The sequence below is a fragment of the Prionailurus bengalensis genome, chromosome D3 (assembly GCF_016509475.1).
Source record: "Prionailurus bengalensis isolate Pbe53 chromosome D3, Fcat_Pben_1.1_paternal_pri, whole genome shotgun sequence".
In the NCBI taxonomy this organism is placed as follows: Eukaryota; Metazoa; Chordata; class Mammalia; order Carnivora; family Felidae; genus Prionailurus; species Prionailurus bengalensis.
In genome coordinates, this window is record NC_057356.1 from 55,437,510 (window position 1) to 55,457,758 (window position 20,249).

Consider the following 20,249-nt stretch of genomic DNA (forward strand, 5'->3'; position numbering starts at 1 on the left):
GCAGTAGTTATTTAATCTGCATATTTCATCTAGAACACTGACACTTACGTTTCTCCCAGGTATGGGGAGTAAATTACTAACTGAAGTCCCTGGGTCTCTAAAGCAAACTTGAGAGTCTAATTGAAACTTTTATTACTGTGTCTACCTATCCAATATAGTAGAAACTAGGTAGTGATCTTTTTAAGGTCTGTAATTGTGTTCTCGGGGCCATATTTTCAGGTATGAGCTCCACAAACTCCCAGAGACAGATCCATGAGAAGATTATATGAAGGAGAAACATTAAATCACGTGATTTCATCATGTATGAAAACACCAACAGCTTTGCTCGAAACACTATTCATTCTGCTCACTGTTATTCGGGAAAATTATTGCTCATGTGGACACATGATATCTATGCTTCTAAATGTCTTGGCAGCGTATTATTAGGATTTGTTTGAAATATTTTTAGCGAAAATAATCTTCATCTCTTGTGTAAATACATGTTTCTTTCTGACCTTCATGACAAACTCAAAATCTCTGAAAATCGTAACATGACCTTACCTTGCTTCCATTTTCTCTCGTCTCTTGTTCCATCTTGAGGTCAGAAATCAGAAGATTCTTATATTTGTTTTTTCCATTACTGCTGTGGTCATCTATTCTGTATTCCGAAGTCAGCTGAGCAGAGAGGGGGCTGTCACTCAGGTTCAGTGGCTGCTCGTCCTGCTCCAGCCCAGTTTTGCCATCGCCATTGGAGTCACCCATATCCCTGCTGTGTGTTCCCCCTGAAGCAATTGAACTGTGCCCCAGAGTCTCATTGCCATTAAAGCTCTCTGCAGCAGAATCATCTGTTGAAAAGAATATTTTGATTTTAATTAACATGCCATTCGGTTTCTACTTCAACTCACATTTACTGAGCTCCTATTACATGCTTGCCATGGTGCTGATTTTACATAGCCTGTGTAGTTTCATCCTTAGCAATAACTTGTGAAGCAGCCATTGTTATTTGTAATCTAGTAGGCACATTTAGGCACAAGAAGAAATGAAGTCAGAAAAAGATAAAGTAGGGAAAACAGTTTAATCTCAAATGCAATCTCAAAGAAAAGTAAATTTAAACAAAGAAAACCTGTGCATTGTTTTGCAGAATTTTTTTTTTGTTTTTCAAGCGACAATGTCCAGATTTGGTGAAAATTCTCTGATAAAAGCATTGTCTATATGCTAGCAGGGTATATGTTGGTTCAAGCTTTATGAGTGTTTACTACACATCAAACACATTAAAAGAGCTCGTCACCTTTGCTCCAGTCATTACACTTCTGGGACTTTTAAACCTAAAGAGAGCAATCATTGTGTGCATTGCTGTGCAGGTAAAAAGGTCTTTACAAAAGTGTTTCTTACAATAGCAAACATTTAGAAGAGACAGAAATTACCAAAAAAAAAAATTGGCTTAATATATGTTGAAATGATTAGAATATGGGAAATGTGGAATATGGGAGGGAGAATAGTGAAAAATATAGTCTCAAATGTTAATATTAATTTCTTCTTAACTGTATGGCACTGGATATTTTAATACTCTCTAATATTTACAACATATATATGATTTAAAGCTTATGAAAGAAACTGAAGAAAACACAAAGAAATGGAAAACATTCTATGTTCGTGGATTAGAAGAACAAATATTGTTAAAATATCTATACTACCCAAAGCAATCTACACACTCAATGCAATCCCTATCAAAATAACACCAGCATTCTTCACAAAGCTAGAACGAACAATTCTAAAATTTGTATGGGATCAGAAAAGACCCCGAACAGCTAAAGTGATGTTGAAAAACAAAGCTGGAGGCATCACAAATCTGGACTCCAACTGTATTACAAACCTGTAATCATCAGGAAAGTATGGTATTGACACAAAAACAGACACAGACATCAATGGAACAGAATAGAGAACCCAGAAATGGACCCACAAATGTATGGCCAACTAATCTCCAATAAAGTAGAAAAGAATATCCAATGGAAAAAAGACAGTCTCTTCAGCAAATGGTGCTGGGGAAACTGGACAGCGATGTGCAGAAGAATGAACCTGGACTACTTATACGATACACAAAAATAAATTCAAAATGGATGAAAGACTTAAATTTTAGATAGGAAACCATCAAAATCCTAGAGGAGAAAACAGGAAGCAACCTCTTTGACCTTGGCCACAGCAACTTCTTACTAGACATGTCTCTGGAGGCAAGGGAAACAAAAGCAAAAAATGAACTACTGGGACTTCATCAAGATAAAAAGCTTCCGCACAGCGAAGAAAGCAATCATCAAAACTAAGAGGCAACCTTCCTAATGGGAGAAATATTTGTAAATGACATATCTGATAAGGCTTAGTATCCAAAATCTATAAAGAACTTATCAACATCAATACCCAAAAACAAATAATCCAGTGAAGAAGCGGACAGAAGACATAAATAGACACTTTTCCAAAGAAGACATCCAGATGGCCAACAGATACATGAAAAGATGCTCAACATCACTCATCATCAGGGAAATACAAATCAAAACCACAATGAGATGCCAACTCACACCTGTCAGAAGGGCTAAAATTAACAACTCAAGAAACAACAGATGTTCGTGAGGATGAACACACTTTTGCACTATTGGTGAGAATGCAAAGTGGCGCAGCCACTCTGGAAAACAGTATGGAAGTTCCTCAAAAAATTAAAAACAAATCTACCCCTATGACCTGACAATTGCACTACTAGATATTTATCCAAAGGATACAAAAATGCTGATTTGAAGGGACACATGTACCCCAATGTTTATAGCAGCACTATCAACAAGAGCCAAACTGTGGAAAGAGCCCAAGTGTCCGTTGACTGATGAATGGATAAAAAAAAAAAGTGGCCTACATATACAATGGAATATTACCTGGTAATAAAAAATAATGAAATCTTGCCATTTGCAACAACATGGATGGAACTAGATAGAATGTATTAAGTGAAAAAAGTCAGTCAGAGAAAGACAAATATCATGATATTCACTTACAGATGGAATGTAAGAAACAAAACTCATAAACACAGGGGAAGAGAAGAAAAAATAAAATAAGATAAAAACAGAGAGGGAGGCAAACCACAAGAGATTTTTAAATACAGAGAACAAACCGAGGGTTGCTGGAAGGGATGTCAGGGGACAGGCTTATGGGTGATGGGTATTAAGATGGGCACTTGTTGGGATCAGCACTAGGTGTTATACATAAGTGATGAATCACTGGGTTCTACTCCTGAAACCAATACTACACTGTAAATTAACTAACTTGAATTTGAATAAAGAAATTTAAAAATAAATAAAATAACTGTAGAAAAAAAAACAAAACAGGGAGGAAGGGGAAGAAGTAGAATTAACCAAAATTTTCTGGCTTTAAAATAAATGATAAGCTTGTTTAGTAAAACATATCAATAACAATTTACTTAGAGTAAAAAACAAAATTTAGATGAAACAAGAAAATTCTATTTCTCTTAATTTCATCTTTGCATTTATGGTAAGAATTTTCTATTAACGTTAAAGGACTATGAAATGCAAAGGTGTTAGATTATTTCCTGTAGTGAAAGTCTATTGATGAAGCCATAAAAATATGAACACACAAGAGTAATAATATTCATATTTGTAATATTTTGATTTCTGAATATTCCCCAGTGTGCTTTATTTTTGTAGGATGCAATGAAAAATTTATGCCTTCTAATCAATTAAATTCATGAAACGAATATATAAATTTGAGGAAGTGGTATAACTCACCTGTTCATTCATTCATTCAACATTTATCGAATGCCTATGCTTGGCCAAAAGGGGATTAATTATTTGGCCAATAGAGACTGTGTCTTCAGTAATTTCACAACTAATTAAAAGAGACAGAAAAAACAAACAAACATGCAACTAAAATGCAGAGGAAAAAGGCTTTGATCCAAAACAAGGGGTAAACACATCACAGAAGTTTTCCTAAAGAAGATGGCATATGAGCTAAATTCCAAAAGATGAGTAAGCCTTAACCCAGTGATGAAGGTGGGGGAGAGAGTTTCCCAATTAGAGATCAGCAGGGACAACACCTCAGAGGAGGGAAAGTGCAGGGCAGATGGGAAGTAAGGCTGGGGTGCTGAGTGCAAACAAGAGAATAAGAAAGGGAGGCAGAGAATGTGTTTTGTTGAACTAAGAGTGTGGATCGTACCTTGGGAGTGAATAGGAGCAATTTTATGCAGAAGTGATATGAACAAAATTGTGTTTTAAAGAGATTACTCTGACTGATGAGGAGAACGGGATGAAGGCAACAAAAGTGGGACCGTTAAGAGCTCTATAAGCCACTGACTCAGCATTGCTGAAAGCCCAAACCAAAGCAGCAACAGTGCAGAACAAGAGGAGACTCAAAAAATCCTAAGAAAAGAACAAGTAAGACTGAGAGTAGGGCAGACAAGGGTCTGGGAGGAAGCCCAGATCCCCAGCTCCAATGTGAAATGAAAACAAAGGGTATTAAGTTTAATTTTCAGTAAAATGATATTTTAAAATTTTTCTAAAACCGCTTTGTGAAGAAGTTAAAATACATTCAAATGGCAAGATTCTACTCATAAATTCCTCTTTGTACATTTCCATTCAAAAAAAGACTTCATGGGGAGAGAAAACATACATAAGAGAATTTAAGAAACTGGTCATAAATAACATGACATATCACTTTCCACAGCTATTGAGAAAATCAAAAACGTTCTTCTTCTCTTTGTTTTAACCATGAAATATAGAAGGTTTTTGAAATAAAGAATTAGGGGTGTGATTTATATAAGCAACCCATAAAATTGCACATGCTCTTTATGTGAAGTCAAATCCTATGCTAAAGTATGCTAAATCATTTCGGATTATTTAAGTTATTTCTTTCCACGAAAGTCCAAAGAAAAGCAGAATGTACATAGTCAAGTCCAGTTCTTAAATTCATGAAGAAAAATGTGATGTAACATTTGTGCACTAGAATCCCTTAAAATACTAAACATTTTATGTAATAAACATTTTGTCAATATGTTAAAAGAATGAATAACCCTAAAAGTGTATTATATACACAAAATGGATACTAGCAGAAAACAAATCCAACATCTATTACTGTTAAGAAATAAACATGCTACAACTGTTTCGTTAATCTAAAATCATCACACATATTTAGTAACTAGTGTACCATTTATTCACATTTTAAATAAGATAAACATTATTACCTCAGGATAATTTTTAATAAAAGTCATGTATTTGGTATAAAGTATAAACAATAAAGGAGAAAATATTTTTAGACAGAGTACCTCACTCCAGATGTTACCAAGGTAACTAAATTCCACAGCTTTACATATTTCATTCTTGAGTAAATCGGTATGTTTCATAAAGAACAAGTGAATGGTTTACTTATTTGTATATAATATATATTCACACCATTTTATCATTTAAATGGTAAAAGAACGAGTAATGTCACATGCCACTGTTTTATCAATCAAAATTTGAAACAAAGTTTTTGATGTCTATATCAGAAAAATTCAACAGAAAGAGGGAGCAGACATTAAACTGAAACTAAATGAAGCATTTTTTATGGGCTGGGTTCTCATAACCATATTAACGATTTGTATTTTCTCTTCCTTGAAGATACTTTTCCAGAATTTGAAACCACAAATCTCAGACTCCTCTATTTATCATAATCGACTCACAGCAGTTTATTGCTCTCAAGGGGAAATCTGCTTCCTTACCCAACATAGTTTGCTCCATCCTAAGTGGCTGCTGGCATGCAGGTCGAGAGCTGCTACACAGAGGGTACGGTGCTGAGATCTGTAGGTATGGCCTTCAGCTTCACAGGCCAAGAGCAATGGTGCTTCTCTCAAATTTCAGCCTGGGCACCATAGCATTGGAACCAAAACTCTATGTGTGAGTACCAAGGGAAAAAACGGCACCTGGAGCTTTAAAAATTAAGAGTGCCCAGGGTACCTAGCAACAGAAGAGAACATGGAATGTGATGACAGGTAGTGTGGCAATCCAGTGACATCAGGAAGGCCGATGGATGTTTGGGTTCCATTGCTTTGAGGTTAGTTTTGCTGGGATGGATTTAGTGTTGTGGAGAGGGCCATCCAAGTTAGCTCAGCTGCGACTCTTGCCTGTAAGGTGCAGGGACACTAACCCTAATGGCAAGCTGTTCATTTTCTTCTTTCTCCTTCCCTACTCCCACTCCCTCCACCAATTGGTACAGACCCTAGAAATACTATTTGTTTCAATTATGTCTAATGTCATCACAAGTCTTTTGTTGAAGCAGTTGCATCAGAACCAGATTCAATGGTTAGCTCTCTCCATATAAAGAGAATTAACCAATGGGGCGCCTGGGTGGCTCAGTTGGTTAAGACTCTGACTTCAGCTTAGGTCATGATATCGTGGTTCCTGAGCTGGAGCCCTGCATTGAGCTTTGTGCTGGCAGTGCAGAGCCTGGAGCCTGCTTCAGATTCTGTGTCTCCCATTGTCTCTCTGCCCTCCCTCCTTTTCTCTCTCTCTCTCTCTCTCTCTCTCTCTCTCTCTCTCTCTCTCATTCTCTCTCTCTCTCTCAAAAATAAATGATTAAAACATATTTTTTAAAGAGAATTAACCTATGACAGTATGTATGATGTGTGTGTATTTAAGTATATAAATATCCATATATGTGTGTGCATATCTATATCTCTCTATATAAACATAATGTGATGTATATATATTTGGAATCTCCCAAAACACCTGACCTACATTCTTATTCATTTACTTTTGGTAGCTCTTCATTACGGCCTTTAGGCCAAGTGCCTTGGGCAAAATGAATAGGAAAAAAATTTATATAATAATCATTTTAAGATTAGTATTTGGAAATTTAGTCCTAAAATCCAGGTCAGATGCTTACAGGGTCCAAAAAGCTTTTTACCATTTTTCCTCAAATGCACCACAATCTTCTACCTCTAGCCTTTTGATTCCTCCTTAGAAAACTGCCCTTTGATATCTCACCATAAAGCTAACTTTTAAATCCAAAATACAGCTGTAAATAACCCTACGTCAAAAGATTGGTACCTTAATATCCAAAAAAAGTAGATTTTTTTTTAAATCCTTCAAAATCCATTTGCAAAATGGAGTTTAGGTGCTAGCCTTCTTCCTCACTTTGTTACTCCTGGCCTCTGTTCTAAGTCTTCTCCCAGCCTAGGATCCCCTATAAAAAAATGAAAGTGCATCCATTGCTAGACTATATCTTACATCTTTTTAATTTTCCTCCAAGTTTTTATTTATTTATTTTTATTTTTAAAAAAAAATTTTTTTTCAACGTTTTTTATTTATTTTTGGGACAGAGAGAGACAGAGCATGAACGGGAGAGGGGCAGAGAGAGAGGGAGACACAGAATCGGAAACAGGCTCCAGTCTCCCAGCCATCAGCCCAGAGCCTGACGCGGGGCTCAAACTCACGGACCGCGAGATGGTGACCTGGCTCGAACTCACGGACCGCGAGATCGTGACCTGGCTGAAGTCGGACGCTCAACCTACTGCGCCACCCAGGCGCCCCACTCCAAGTTTTTATTTAAATACCAGTTAGTTAATATACAGTGTAATATTAGTTCCAGGAATAGGATTTAGTGATTCATCACTTACATACAACACCCAGTGATCATCACAACAAGAACCCTCCTTAATACCCATCATTCATTTAACCAATCCCCTCCATCAATGCTCAGTTTGTTCCCTATAGTTAAGAGTCTGTTCTATGGCTTGCCTCTCTCTCCATGCCATGTTCATCTGTTTGTTCCTTAAATTTCACATGAGTGAAATCATAGATTTATCTACATCTTATACCACAGCACCCTAGGGCTACTCTACAACATGAAGCAAGTGATGCAGTCTAAATGGATCCTTTGCGAGAACACAGGTAGCAACCTCTTTGACATAAGTGACAGCAACTTCTTACTAGACACGTCTTTGGAGGCAAGGGAAACGAAAGCAAAAATGCACTATCGGGACGTCATCAAGATAAAACGCGTCTGCAAAGTGAAGGAAACAATCATCAAAACTAAAAGGCAACCTTAGAATGGGAGAAGATATTTATAAATGATATATCAGATAAAGTGTTAGTATCCAAAATCTATAAGGAACTTACCAAACTCAACACGCAAAAAACAAACAATCCAGTTAAGCAATGGGCTGAAGGCAGGAATAGACAAGTTTCCAAAGAAGATATACAAATGACTAACAGATACATGAAAAAATGCTCAACAACATTCATCATCAGGAAAATACATATCAAAACTATAATTAATACCACCTCACACCTGTCAGAATGGCTAAAATTAACAACACAGGAAACAACAGTTGTTGCTGAGGATGCAGAGAAAGGGAACTCTCTTACACTGTTGGTGGGAATGCAAACTGGTACAGTCACTCTAGAGAACAGTATGGGGGTTCCTGAAAACGTTAAAAATAGAACTAGCCTATGATCCAGCAATTGCACTACTAAGTATTTACCCAAAAGATACAAAAATATTGACTTAAAGGGGCATATGCACCCTGATGTTTATAGTAGGATTATCAACATTAGCCAAATATGGAAAGAGCCCAAATGTCTATTGACTAATGAATGGATCAAGAAGGGTGTGTGTGTGTGTGTGTGTGTGTGTGTGTGTGTGTGTATATGTATACATATACATATATATACATATATATACATATACATACATATATATATACATATACATACACACACACACACACACACACAATGGAGTATTACTCAGCCAAAATCTTGCCATCTGCAATCATGTGAATGGAGCTAGAGTGTATTATACTAAGAGAAATAAGTCAGTCAGAGAAAGATACATACCATATGATTTCACTCAGGTGTGGAATTTAAGAAACAAAACATATAAACAGGGGAAAGAAGGAAAAAAGAAAGAGAAGGAGGCAAACCATAAGAAACTAATAACTATAGAGAACAAACAGCGTTCCTGGAGGGGAAGTGGGTGGGGACGGGTTAAAGTAGGTGATGGGTATTAAGGAGGGTACTTGTTGTGATGAGCACTAGGTGTTATATTGAAATGATGAATCACTAAATTCTACTTTTGAAACCAATATTACACTATATATTAACTAACTAGAATTTAAATAAAAACTTGAAACAAAAATGAATAGATACATAGGTGATCGATCGATCAATTGATCGATCCTTTGCTAGGCAGCTCACCCCTCCCCTAGCCCAAGACTCTGACACATTCCTGCCTTTATCACCCTTTGTCCATTTGCAGTTGTCACCTAGAAATTCCTTCTTCATTTTTCTCAATTTCTTTCTTCAAATCCTTCTGATGACTTTTCCACTCTTTGATTTCTACTTTACTCATCCTCTATATTACTGTTATTAACTTCAGTAAACAGCCCTGTTCTATCTTTTGTTTTCTTATACACAAAAATTGTAATCATTCATTACAATAGTCCTTCACTTCCAAGTCCTCAACACCACAAACATCTTTGAAAAGATAATCAGCAAAAGCAGTTGTCTGTTTTTATTTGCATTTGAAAACTATAATCTACATTACATACTATTTAGTAATGCTATCTGTTTTTTTAATGTTTATTTATTTTTGAGAGAGAGACAGCGAAGGCGGGGGAGGGACAGAGAGAGACAGAGGGACAGGATCTGAAGCAGGCTCTGTGCTGACAGCAGAGAGCCTGATGTGGGGCTTGAACTCACAAACCATGAGATCATGACCTGAGCCAAGGTCACATGCTTAACTGACTGAGCCACTCAGGCATTCCTAGTAATGCTATCTTAAACATGTACAAAAACTGATGCTACATTTTGAAGTCAAACATTCACACTAAGGAGTTTACTAATGTAAATAAATATATGTGTGTGTATATATAGGTATGACTCTTACTAAAATATTAAACAGCATTGATTTTAGAATGATAGAACCAATACTGAGGGTAAGAAAGTAACACAGAGATTCAGTTTCTCCCCTCCCCAGTGAAGGAGAAGTTCTTAAAACTTGACCTATTTATCACTAAGAAGAAGGCACATCACCAAGTAGGTTTCATCTGGTTTAGACTGTAATGAGAGTGGCTTTTCCACTTGGCCTTCATGAAGACAAAGTAGATGAAATGGTACTCTAGATCTGTAGCCATTCAGGATTGGGCATGGAGCTTGGGGTCATCTCCAACCAGAGAAATTCTGTCAGTAAAGAACAAGATTTAGTGCAGGGCACTGCATTCTTCCTTGGGTAACTTTACTTTTTGATAACAGCCTCTGACTCTTTATCCAACTGGCCATTACCAACTGAGCACCACCTGGTTCATTCGGTGCTAAATTTATGCATTCTCAGTAGCCCTCCTTTGTTGAGTGAAAGTAATATACAAGCCTGTTCATGCCCCAGTGCCGTGTGAGCACAATCTGCCATACAAGATTTCCTTCTGTAAATCTCTGTCTCCTGTCTTAAATGAAATTCTTTTTGAAAAATCGGCAACGAAAAATGTCAGCCTGGTTTCCTGTAACACTCTGCAATGGTACAGTTGCTTTCATGGATAGGCCCAAACAAGAATGAAATCCACTAAAAGGACAGGACCTTTAGCAATTAAGTCTGGTTATATATTCTCTTTAAACAAAGATATTCAGAGGTTGTTTTTAATATCTCTTTGGCTGCAGCCAAATGGTATAGATACTTGGAAAAGGAATGTCTGAAGGACTTTTGAATAGAAGGTGAAGGAAGGATGATATTGATAGACCTTTCATAATAGTCCAGGGCAGAGCAATTGTATTAGATGCCTCTAATTAGAGGGGGTAGTTAGTTGTCCTCAACAGAATGGACACTTATTTTTGACTTGGGCCTGCATTTTACTCACTCATTCTTCCTTCAACACCACCACATATGAACTTCATAATGTTTTACATACCACTCTTTTTGCCCACACAACATTAATTTTAATTAAGGAAATCACATCATACTAAAATAAATGAAACAATTGGAAGATTTGCCATGGAGCTATTATTCTCTACTCCATTACTGACCAACTATGTACCTTATAAAATAATGGAATAAACTATTATTTAAAAAACTCAGCTATGATGCCAGGGTGCCTGGGTGTCTCAGTCGGTTATGCATCCAACTTCAGCTCAGGTCATGATCTCACAGCTTGTGAGTTCAAGCCCCATGTTGGGCTCTGTGCTGACAGCCCAGAGCCTGGAGCCTGCTTCGGATTCTGTGTCTCCCTCTCTCTCTCTGCCCCTCCCCTGCTCATGATCTCTCTCTCTCTCTCTCTCTCTCTCTCTCTCTCTCTCTCAAATAAACATAAAAAAATGCTTACAAACATAAACATACAAAACTCAGCCACGATGCCACTGAAAGATACAACCTGAGCCTGAGGTGCTGCCTTTCAGGATGTGATATATGCTCTAAACCAGCTACTGACTCTTGGGGCTGCCTCTCTCTTAGCCACAACATCGGTCTGAAAGGACTTTTCTGAGATGCTAGTGACACTTCTCACAACTCTTCTCTACAGCTCTACGTTCTGTTGGCCTGTAAGAAGGATGCTGCCAGAAAAACAGACAGACAAGTGACCGTTTCACACCACGCGGGCCACTACGGGAACAGGCAAAAGAAGAGCTATGTATGGGCCGTGGTCACTCATCTTGAATACCAAGGGAATGAAAGGTATCAAAAAAAGAAAATGGGTTGGGAGATAGGCCCAAACGAGTACCTGAAGCATTTTTCATTTTACTTTGCCAAAAGGAAAATACTGTCAAGGTAATCCTTATAGGTAGAGATAAAATCTCATCTCCCCCGCCTCCCCTCCGATATCTGACCTGGAAAATACTCCAAGTAATCTAACTGCCAGCTAAAGAAAGGAAAACGTGGAATGAGTAGTGGAGAGGGCTAGTGATACTGTCTTTGGCTTTGGAATCAGATGCAGAAACTAGGAGTGCAGTATTTATCTGGATTTCTTTGCCGTCAAGTGTCTGAAGATTAAAACACGTTTCTTGTCTCTTTAATTTTTCTTTTCTCAAATGTATTTTTGAGAGGGGCGGGGAGAGGGAGGGTGGAGAGGCAGAGAGTGAGGGAGACAGCAGAGAGCCCGATGCAGGGCTCCCGAACACAGGGACCAACTGCAAGATCATGACCTGAGGTGAAGTCGGACGCTTAACTGACTGAGCCACCCAGGCATCCGGAAGTTTTATTCCCATTGTGTATATATGGTGTGGTGATGGTAGATAAATATACTAATTAGTCCATTAATTCATAATTTCAATGGTTACAGAACGAAAGAAGAAATGAACATCCATGGGTAATCTGGCCTGAGAAACTGGGGCTCCCCAACACCATCTCTGAGTGCAATAGCTGGGCTTAGATTTCATTCCATTTGGGGAAGAATGAGATTGGTTGAGGTTTATGTGAAACAGGTGGTAAGTTTTCAATAGGATTATCTTTGGCTATGTGAAAAAGTTAATGTGATGTGTGATGTGCACTGATGTGGTACGTATGTGTGTGTTTTAGCAGCCAAATGATGGCATGTACCAAGCACCCATTGGGATGGAAACCTAGGTAGGTGATACCTTCCTAATATGCATATAGGCTCTAGAAGCCATAATCCCTTCCTACCTTAGAACAATTTCGAGCTGTGAGACAGAAAAAGGGCGCCATTGGAACTAGGTCTTTTTATCTTAACCTCTAGAAAGAAAATACAAAAATTATTATCACTGGAGTTATCACCATTTCTCTAAAATTGAGGCTGTTTTTAATTTTTACCTCTTTTCTGTGATTCTGTCAGAAATTCCAGTACCTCTCCACTAGCTTCCCATTCTTTGCATTGTTTTCACTTAGTTTAGCCAAAGATAATTCTTAACGTGGAAAAAACAATGTTAACTAATGCATAATATTTGTTTTACTTCTGAAAAAACTGAGGAACAGAAATGTTAAGTGACTTGATTATGTCTTACTAAAAATATAACTTACACGTGGAAGGGACCTGAAATCATGTAATAAAATATACTCAAAGAACAAGAGGATTCTAAACCTGAAAAGAACACTGTCAGAGATTATGAGGAGAAATATGGTTGAATCAAATTGAAAAATATTAATGTGTTTTATTACCTGTCAGAAGATCAAAGATTAGAAGTTACACAGAATCAGTATATGGGAAAACATTTTGACACATTATCAAACTATCAAAGAAGTTCCTCTATCTCCAGAGATGTTTAATTATGAAATGTGAGGTATTGAAGGGAAAGATCTAGTTTATTCCTTTATGAATTTATGATTGCCACATAGTAAATATTCAATAACTATTTGTGGAGCTAGGTAACCACTGGAGGCCATAATCACATATCTATTTAATGTTGCTCAAAACATAGGATTTTTTAAAAATTTTAAAAAGAATCACATCTTTTTACGTCCTCATATATGTTACTGAGCTACTCATTGAAAGCATTAGTACACAGGACACTGTGGTAGGAAGAATCTAGATAGTGCCTTCCCCCTCAAGATTCTATACCCTAATTCCCCTAACCTGTAAGCATGGTGAGATATCACTCCTGTGATTATAGAAATGTCATGCAGCACAGTGGATCTTGAAGAGGGAGATCCTTTGGGTGGGCCTGATCTAATCCCATGAGCATTTAACAGCACAGGGCTTTCTCTGGTGAGTAAGCAGAAGTCACCGAGACACAAAGCATAAAGGGTTCCGGTTTGCCACTGATGGCCCAGAGATGAAGGAGGTCACATAGAAAGAATGCAGGCAGCTGTAGAGAGCTGGGAGAGACTTCTGCCAACAGCCAGTAAGGAAACAGGGACCTCCGTTCTACAGCGACAAGGAATTACGCCCTGCCAACAACTTGAATAAGCTTAGAGGTGGATTCTTTACCAGAGTCCCTATTTTAAAGGCTAGATGGGCTGACATCTTGATTCTGCCCTTGTGATACCCTGAGCATTGAACCTAGTCGAGGCTGCCTAGATTTCTGACCTATTGAACTGTGAGACATAGCTGTTGTTTTAAGCTGGTAAGTGTGTGATAATTTGTTATACAGCAACCTGAAATGAACACAGGAACAAACACAAAGGATTTCTATGGTGGCTCACGATAGGTAACACCACTCAAAATTATTCAAGGCATATTTCATATGATAGGTACCTATCAGTGGTTCTCAAACTTCAATTGCTTCTGAATTTTCCAGGGAAACTGTTAAAAATGAAAATCCTCTTGGGCACTAAAAACCTCTCACCCAACAAAACACAGGAACCTTGGTTTAATTTATCTTAAGGGGCAGCCATCTAGAAGCATTTCTCATATGAGAATTTTGGGGCCACATGTGAGAAATTCATGTAGATCATCTCCAACAACTAACTGGTGACATACGCAATTGTGGGAGGGAACTCAATGTCAAGAGAATATTAAATCTGAGTTTAGTAAGACTGATCTGCCATTTTAATCCCGTTTAATAAATCTTTAGGACATTTTCAGAAAAAGATGCCAGCAAGCCAAATATTCTCTCTTAATCAAAACAAATAACCAAGAGCACTTATTGCCAGTGTGGCCCCACTTTTAAAAGACTCAGGAAAGAATAGGATTTTTTCCCCATAGAGTGAATGGAAATATGTAACTGCAGAACTAAAGGCATTCTTTCAGGGAAGATCACCTCAATTACTTTGACTAGCAAACTCCTAGGAAAGAAGATCTTTACCAACGTCAAGTGCGTGTTTATGAAATCAAGAATTGTTACTCAGCCCCTAAAGCAGAGCTGCATATCACCTGTGTGCTCGCATGTGCTGCAATCATTGTTAGCATTGCTCATACAGTAGGTAAACAGTACTATTCTAGGAAAAATTGTCAAAACCTTCCAAGTTTTTCCTCTAGGTCCCTCATGTTCTCTTCCCATCTTCATGGTCAATCTTCCAGCTATTTGTGTGCACAATGGTTCTCTGTAAGTCATGTTACTGAGGAAGAGAGTGACTGAATGATTGGTTGATTCATCTTTGACTGAAATTTCCCCATAGAAAAAAATCATTTCAGCTAGGCACTTGTTAATTTAAACATCTTATCTCTAATTGTGGAACGAAAGGCTTTTACTCTTGATATTTTCAGCCATTAGCAAGCAGGTGAAGAAGTCTAATGTGTTTTGGGAGTGTGTGTAAAGGGAGAAATCTTGTAACCATACTAGACCTATTTAATGCCCATGTTTTTTGAGTAACTGAGAGGCTGATGTAGAGTGCATGCTCCACGATATTTTCTCCTAAGCCCTCCTAACCCCGTAAGTTCCTCTCCCTAGTGCAGTGGGTGAGCCAGGACTATTCAACAAAGAAAGTGAAGATCTCATCCACAACATTCTGAGATGGCAAGAAACCGGAGCCACTAAGCACTTCTTAGATCTAAAAAATGAACAAATCCTAAAACGGGACGATGAAAGGCTTCTACATACGTTCCATCTTACACTTTGGTCATTTGCTGGTTTGATTTCTTCTTCCCCTTTCTTTGCAAACCATTTCCTAGATTTCTTTGCTTATTGTTTTACGGCTTAGATCAAATGATGGGAGATGCTGGCAAAGACTGAGGATGGGAGAAAGAAAAAATGGCTGGGTATCCCTGCCCCCACTTTATATACACATCCTGTCTGATTCAGGTCTCTAGCTCAGGATGCATCTTCTCCACATCCCAAATCCTGCCGGGAAGTATCTTCTGTGAATCTCACGCAACCAGGTAGGTCCTCTGGCTCTTGGGCTCTACTAACACCAACTCCTTCTCAACTTTTCCACCTCTAGTTGTAGCAGTGGCTTCCTTCTGCTATTAATTCCTATATTGCTTTATTATCCTCTGTTTAGCCTTTGAGCTCTTCTCACACCATTATAAATAGTGCCTAGTATTAAGTTTTTTCTGATGAGTAACCTGTAATGGCCTCGATTTTCTAGACTGGATCACAATTGATACAATTTGCCTTACTGTGGCTTCAAGACTTCTGTTTTCTAGCATCTTTGATAGTATTACAGCAAATGTTCTGTGATTTCTTTTTTCCTTGTTAATGTCAATTCATTGTTTGATATCCAAGAGATTTCCACCAAACTTTCTTTACGATTTCTACCTCTGGTGCTGAAATCCATCATCATCAGTAACAGTGGTATCACGGAATTTATTGGTCATCTTAAAGGATTCTAAGCCAATAAGAGTTTTGGCGGCAAATTATAAAGCATTATTATTTAGACACTTGTGAAAGTACTAATATCTTTCTAACAAAGACTAATTTATTCTAGATTCATCTGAATAATATCAATTGATTTTAATCATTATACATTTTACTTATACAAATCATTTTGGTATTTACATATTTAAATATTTACAATATTTAAAACAGATCTAGGAATAAAATAACACTATCAGTTTTACTAATTGAAACAGCTTGATAAACATAAAATGGAGAACTTGCTCAAGTCACACTGATAGTGACAAATATAGGATCAAACACCCGATCCTTAATTCCAGACCAATGTCTGTCTAAATCATGTAGCTACACCTCAGCAGGAAACACCTGTCTAGGTATTGTGAAGAGAAGAGCCTGTAAAAGACAGGGAATATGCTCTGGGGAGGCGGGGGGGGGGGCAAGTTAACTTTGGATTTAGGGAGCTCTTAGAGACACTAAATTAAAAGATGTCATCTGAGGTTACCTGTTTTGTAGTACTTCATAAAATCAGAAATCACAGTGAATAGCCTGCTACCACCTTCTTTCTGTAACAAAGACCTTCTGCCTACCCTTCTTGCAATTAGCATAAACTGAGTAGCTCTGATGTTTTTATAGATGCAGATGAACTTTCAATATCACCATGATTATAAGTACAAGCTGACCAATTACACGATATTTATAACCAAAGACAACTGTATTTGACATTCAGGGCTGAATGATATCAAATGATATCATTTTAGGAAACTTGCTAAAGTTTTAAATAAATAGGAGAAAAAATAACACAATTTATGAATATATGAGATAAAAGCAAGCTAACATTAACATCAGTATTTGGAGGATATGGAAAATTAAAGTCCTACTCTTGAAAGAGAACAGTAACACATTTGCTGCTTTTCTATTTGAAAAGTGATTTTATCTCATGACAAGAAAAGATAATTTGAAACTATGTGTGGTGATGGAAGTTAACTAGACCTATCATAGTGACCATTGCATGATATACAAATGTATCAAATCATTATGCTACACACCTGAAACTAATACAATGGTATATATCAATTATACCTCAATATAAAAAAAAATCAGTAAGGTGTTACTCATAGGCCACAGTTAGTTTATTCAAAGCACAAAGAAGCCAGGAGTCCTACTCCCATCCCAAAAGGGTAAGTAAATCTCTGATACCACTAACATTCCCACACCCATCTTTCCCATCACACAGATCGCGAGAGTATAACTGAACGATAGACAAGGGCTAATGGCCACATTCATGGGAAAGGATGACTGAATCTGAATGACTATGGATGGCTTCATCTCTGTGTATGAGTATTCATAAGCGCATAAGGTGCATATATACTTCTAGTTGCCAAGTTGAAAAGGACTGTGAGTAAATACAGAAGAAATGGGCAGAACAGAAGAAAGAACTACTTACTCAACTCTAAAATAAAGTGCTCTGTAAAAAAAAAAAAAAAGCAAACACTGCACTTGCTAGAGAGGAAATTGTAAAGCAGGTACTTTGATAGTGAAATGCTTTCATGATCGCAGAATCGTAGACTACACACCATGAGTCCACATAGCATTTGGATGTTTGTCACCACCCAAGAATAAAAGGTGAACAATTTTCAATAACAGAAATAGTCCTTGCTTTGGCTATATTAATTGCAAGACCTTAACAAATAGTAAAGATGGAAGACTTGTTTCCACACTTTACATTTCTCAAACTCAGTATACTTGAGCCAGTTTAAATATTTAATTTTGTTAATACCAAATTAAATAACCAGTAGGTAGTCCTAGCACTGATTTGGGGGGAAAGGAGGATTATGGCTCAAGAGAACCATGAACGTTCTCAAAGTCATCACCTAGTTTGAAACCAAGCAAATTCTCAAACAGTGGATGGCTGAGGAATTAGGTCAACTCTACCTGAGCAGCCTGGGCAACATCAGGGTGGCCATCTTGCCCCAAATCCTCCTTCTAGAGCACAGGCTCTCACAGACCCACTGCTACCAATATCCACGGAACGCTGTTTACATTGATCCTGTTTTATAACCTCTTGCTTTGCATAGTTCAAAACTTTTGATATTAAACACCAACTTTTCACACATAGTTGTCATATTTTTCTGAATGTTCATGGAGAATGTGGACTTTGCTTAAATACTCCTTGTGTATAAAGTGGTGTGTGTGTGTGTGTGTGTGTGTGTGTGTATATGTGTATATATATATATATATATACACACATACATACATATATGTATATATAGCAAGTCACCAAGTAGAAACATAATGTTTTTTGAAAAGTCAAAGAAGAAGAGAAAACATTTTGGGTTTGCTGATGTTTTATTTTTCGTAGTAAAAGGATTGGCAGGAGGTAATGTCAGAATGAGTTTGAAAAAAATAAAAATGAGCTCAGAATTGAAAGGATTCCCAGGTAATGATTATATTCTTTTTATATTAGTGATATATGTGCTTATTTTCATTAATACTTTTTCTATCATAGCAAATCATTGAATTCTCCTGAAATCAAAATTTAAAAATCCATCTTGGTTGACCATTAAAAAAACCAATTTCTCTAAACTTCTGTACTGACTATACCAATTTAAACTCTCTGAATAATACCAAGATAAGAGCTCTAACAGTGTGATTATTTCTAATTAGCCAAGAGCTGCTGAAAATAAACTCCCTGTCCCCAATGTCTCATGCTGCTATACTAATGTTACACAACCATGGTCATCCATAAAACCTTGCTTTGGATAAAGCACAGTAGATTCTAGTTTGAAAGCCATTGCTTCTTGACTTAAGCAGAGAAGAAATGTTTACTGAGTTTTGACTGGCCTGGTTTAGAGGGGTATCCAGTGCTGATGGCACCTTTTCAAGCTCCTTCCTCAGTGGCTCTCCATGAAAAGAAACAGAACAACTAATTACACTGAACATATCATTTTAGTGTATGAATCTCCTCTCTATACTCCCTTCAAGAACAAATTACCCTACCTACTGTCATGGTAGCCATATGTCCTCCCCAGGCTCAATCTGCCAAGGTAGGCACCTGACCAAAGAACCAACATACCATAAGAGTTCAAAGCCACAACCACTATGGTCAAATCAGAAAGGTGAGTAGCTCAAAAAAATTCCATCTCTTGAAATATGAACTAACACCTTTCTCTTCAGCATGTGGGCTAATGATGAGCAGCATCAAAATCACCTGTGAACTTGTTAAAACTATTAAATCTCAAGCCTTACTTCAAACCTACTGAATCAGAAATCATGGGTTTTCACACACACACACACACACACACACACACACACACACAGGTTTTACACACACACACACACACACACACACACACACACACACACACATATTATTTAAGAAGGTTTCACACCCAACATGGAGCCCAATGTGGGGCTTGAACCCACAACCCTGACACCATGACCTGAGCTAAGATCAAGAGTCAGACGTTTAACCAACTGAGCCACTCAGGCACCCCCAGAATTTGCATTTTAACAAGACTTCTAGACAATCCCTGTGCATAACAAAAATCTCAGAAGCCCAAACTCCTAACATGGTTAGTAACCACAGCTAAAGTAAGAACCATTAAGGGAGCATTGGACTGAAGAGGTTGCCAGGGAATGCGAACAAGCCGAATTCATCAAAGAAAGCCAGAGGCTGGAGTGGGGGTAACAGATGGACACAGAAAAAAGGTAGACAGCGGGACTACATATGTGGCAGGTTGGCTTCACACATCTTGGCATCAGTACAATTATTAATTATCCCCCCTTTGACTCTAAATGTGTTTTGCTTTGGACAATAAATTGCATGATAATCCTGGATATAACTCAATGAGGCCAAGGCTAAGTCATGGCCAGGCTTGTTCTAGACTTCCTATCCTTGCATTCCTTAAATCACTGTCTCCTTTACTGTGACATCATTCTTATAAAAACTGACACCTCCCTTCTGTCCTCATTATTTGAAGTAACTGATACAAAGAAGTACACTGTTTAATTAGTGCTATTTGCCATTAAAAATAATTTAAAATTACGTGCTGGGTACTTATTTCATTATGTCTAATCCTCAAAGCAGGCCCA

The 20,249-nt window shown here is 37.6% G+C and overlaps 1 protein-coding gene across 5 annotated transcripts in view; it reads right to left on the minus strand.

The window, feature by feature from the left end:
* The window catches only part of NOL4 (nucleolar protein 4), a 431,144-nt gene that overhangs the window by 218,755 nt on the left and 192,140 nt on the right, over positions 1–20,249 (minus strand). For all 5 annotated transcript variants that reach the window (XM_043558563.1, XM_043558562.1, XM_043558566.1 and 2 more), the window contains one exon: positions 541–824. In XM_043558563.1, coding sequence (XP_043414498.1) covers positions 541–824 — 284 coding nt within the window. The remainder of the gene's footprint in view (positions 1–540; positions 825–20,249) is intronic.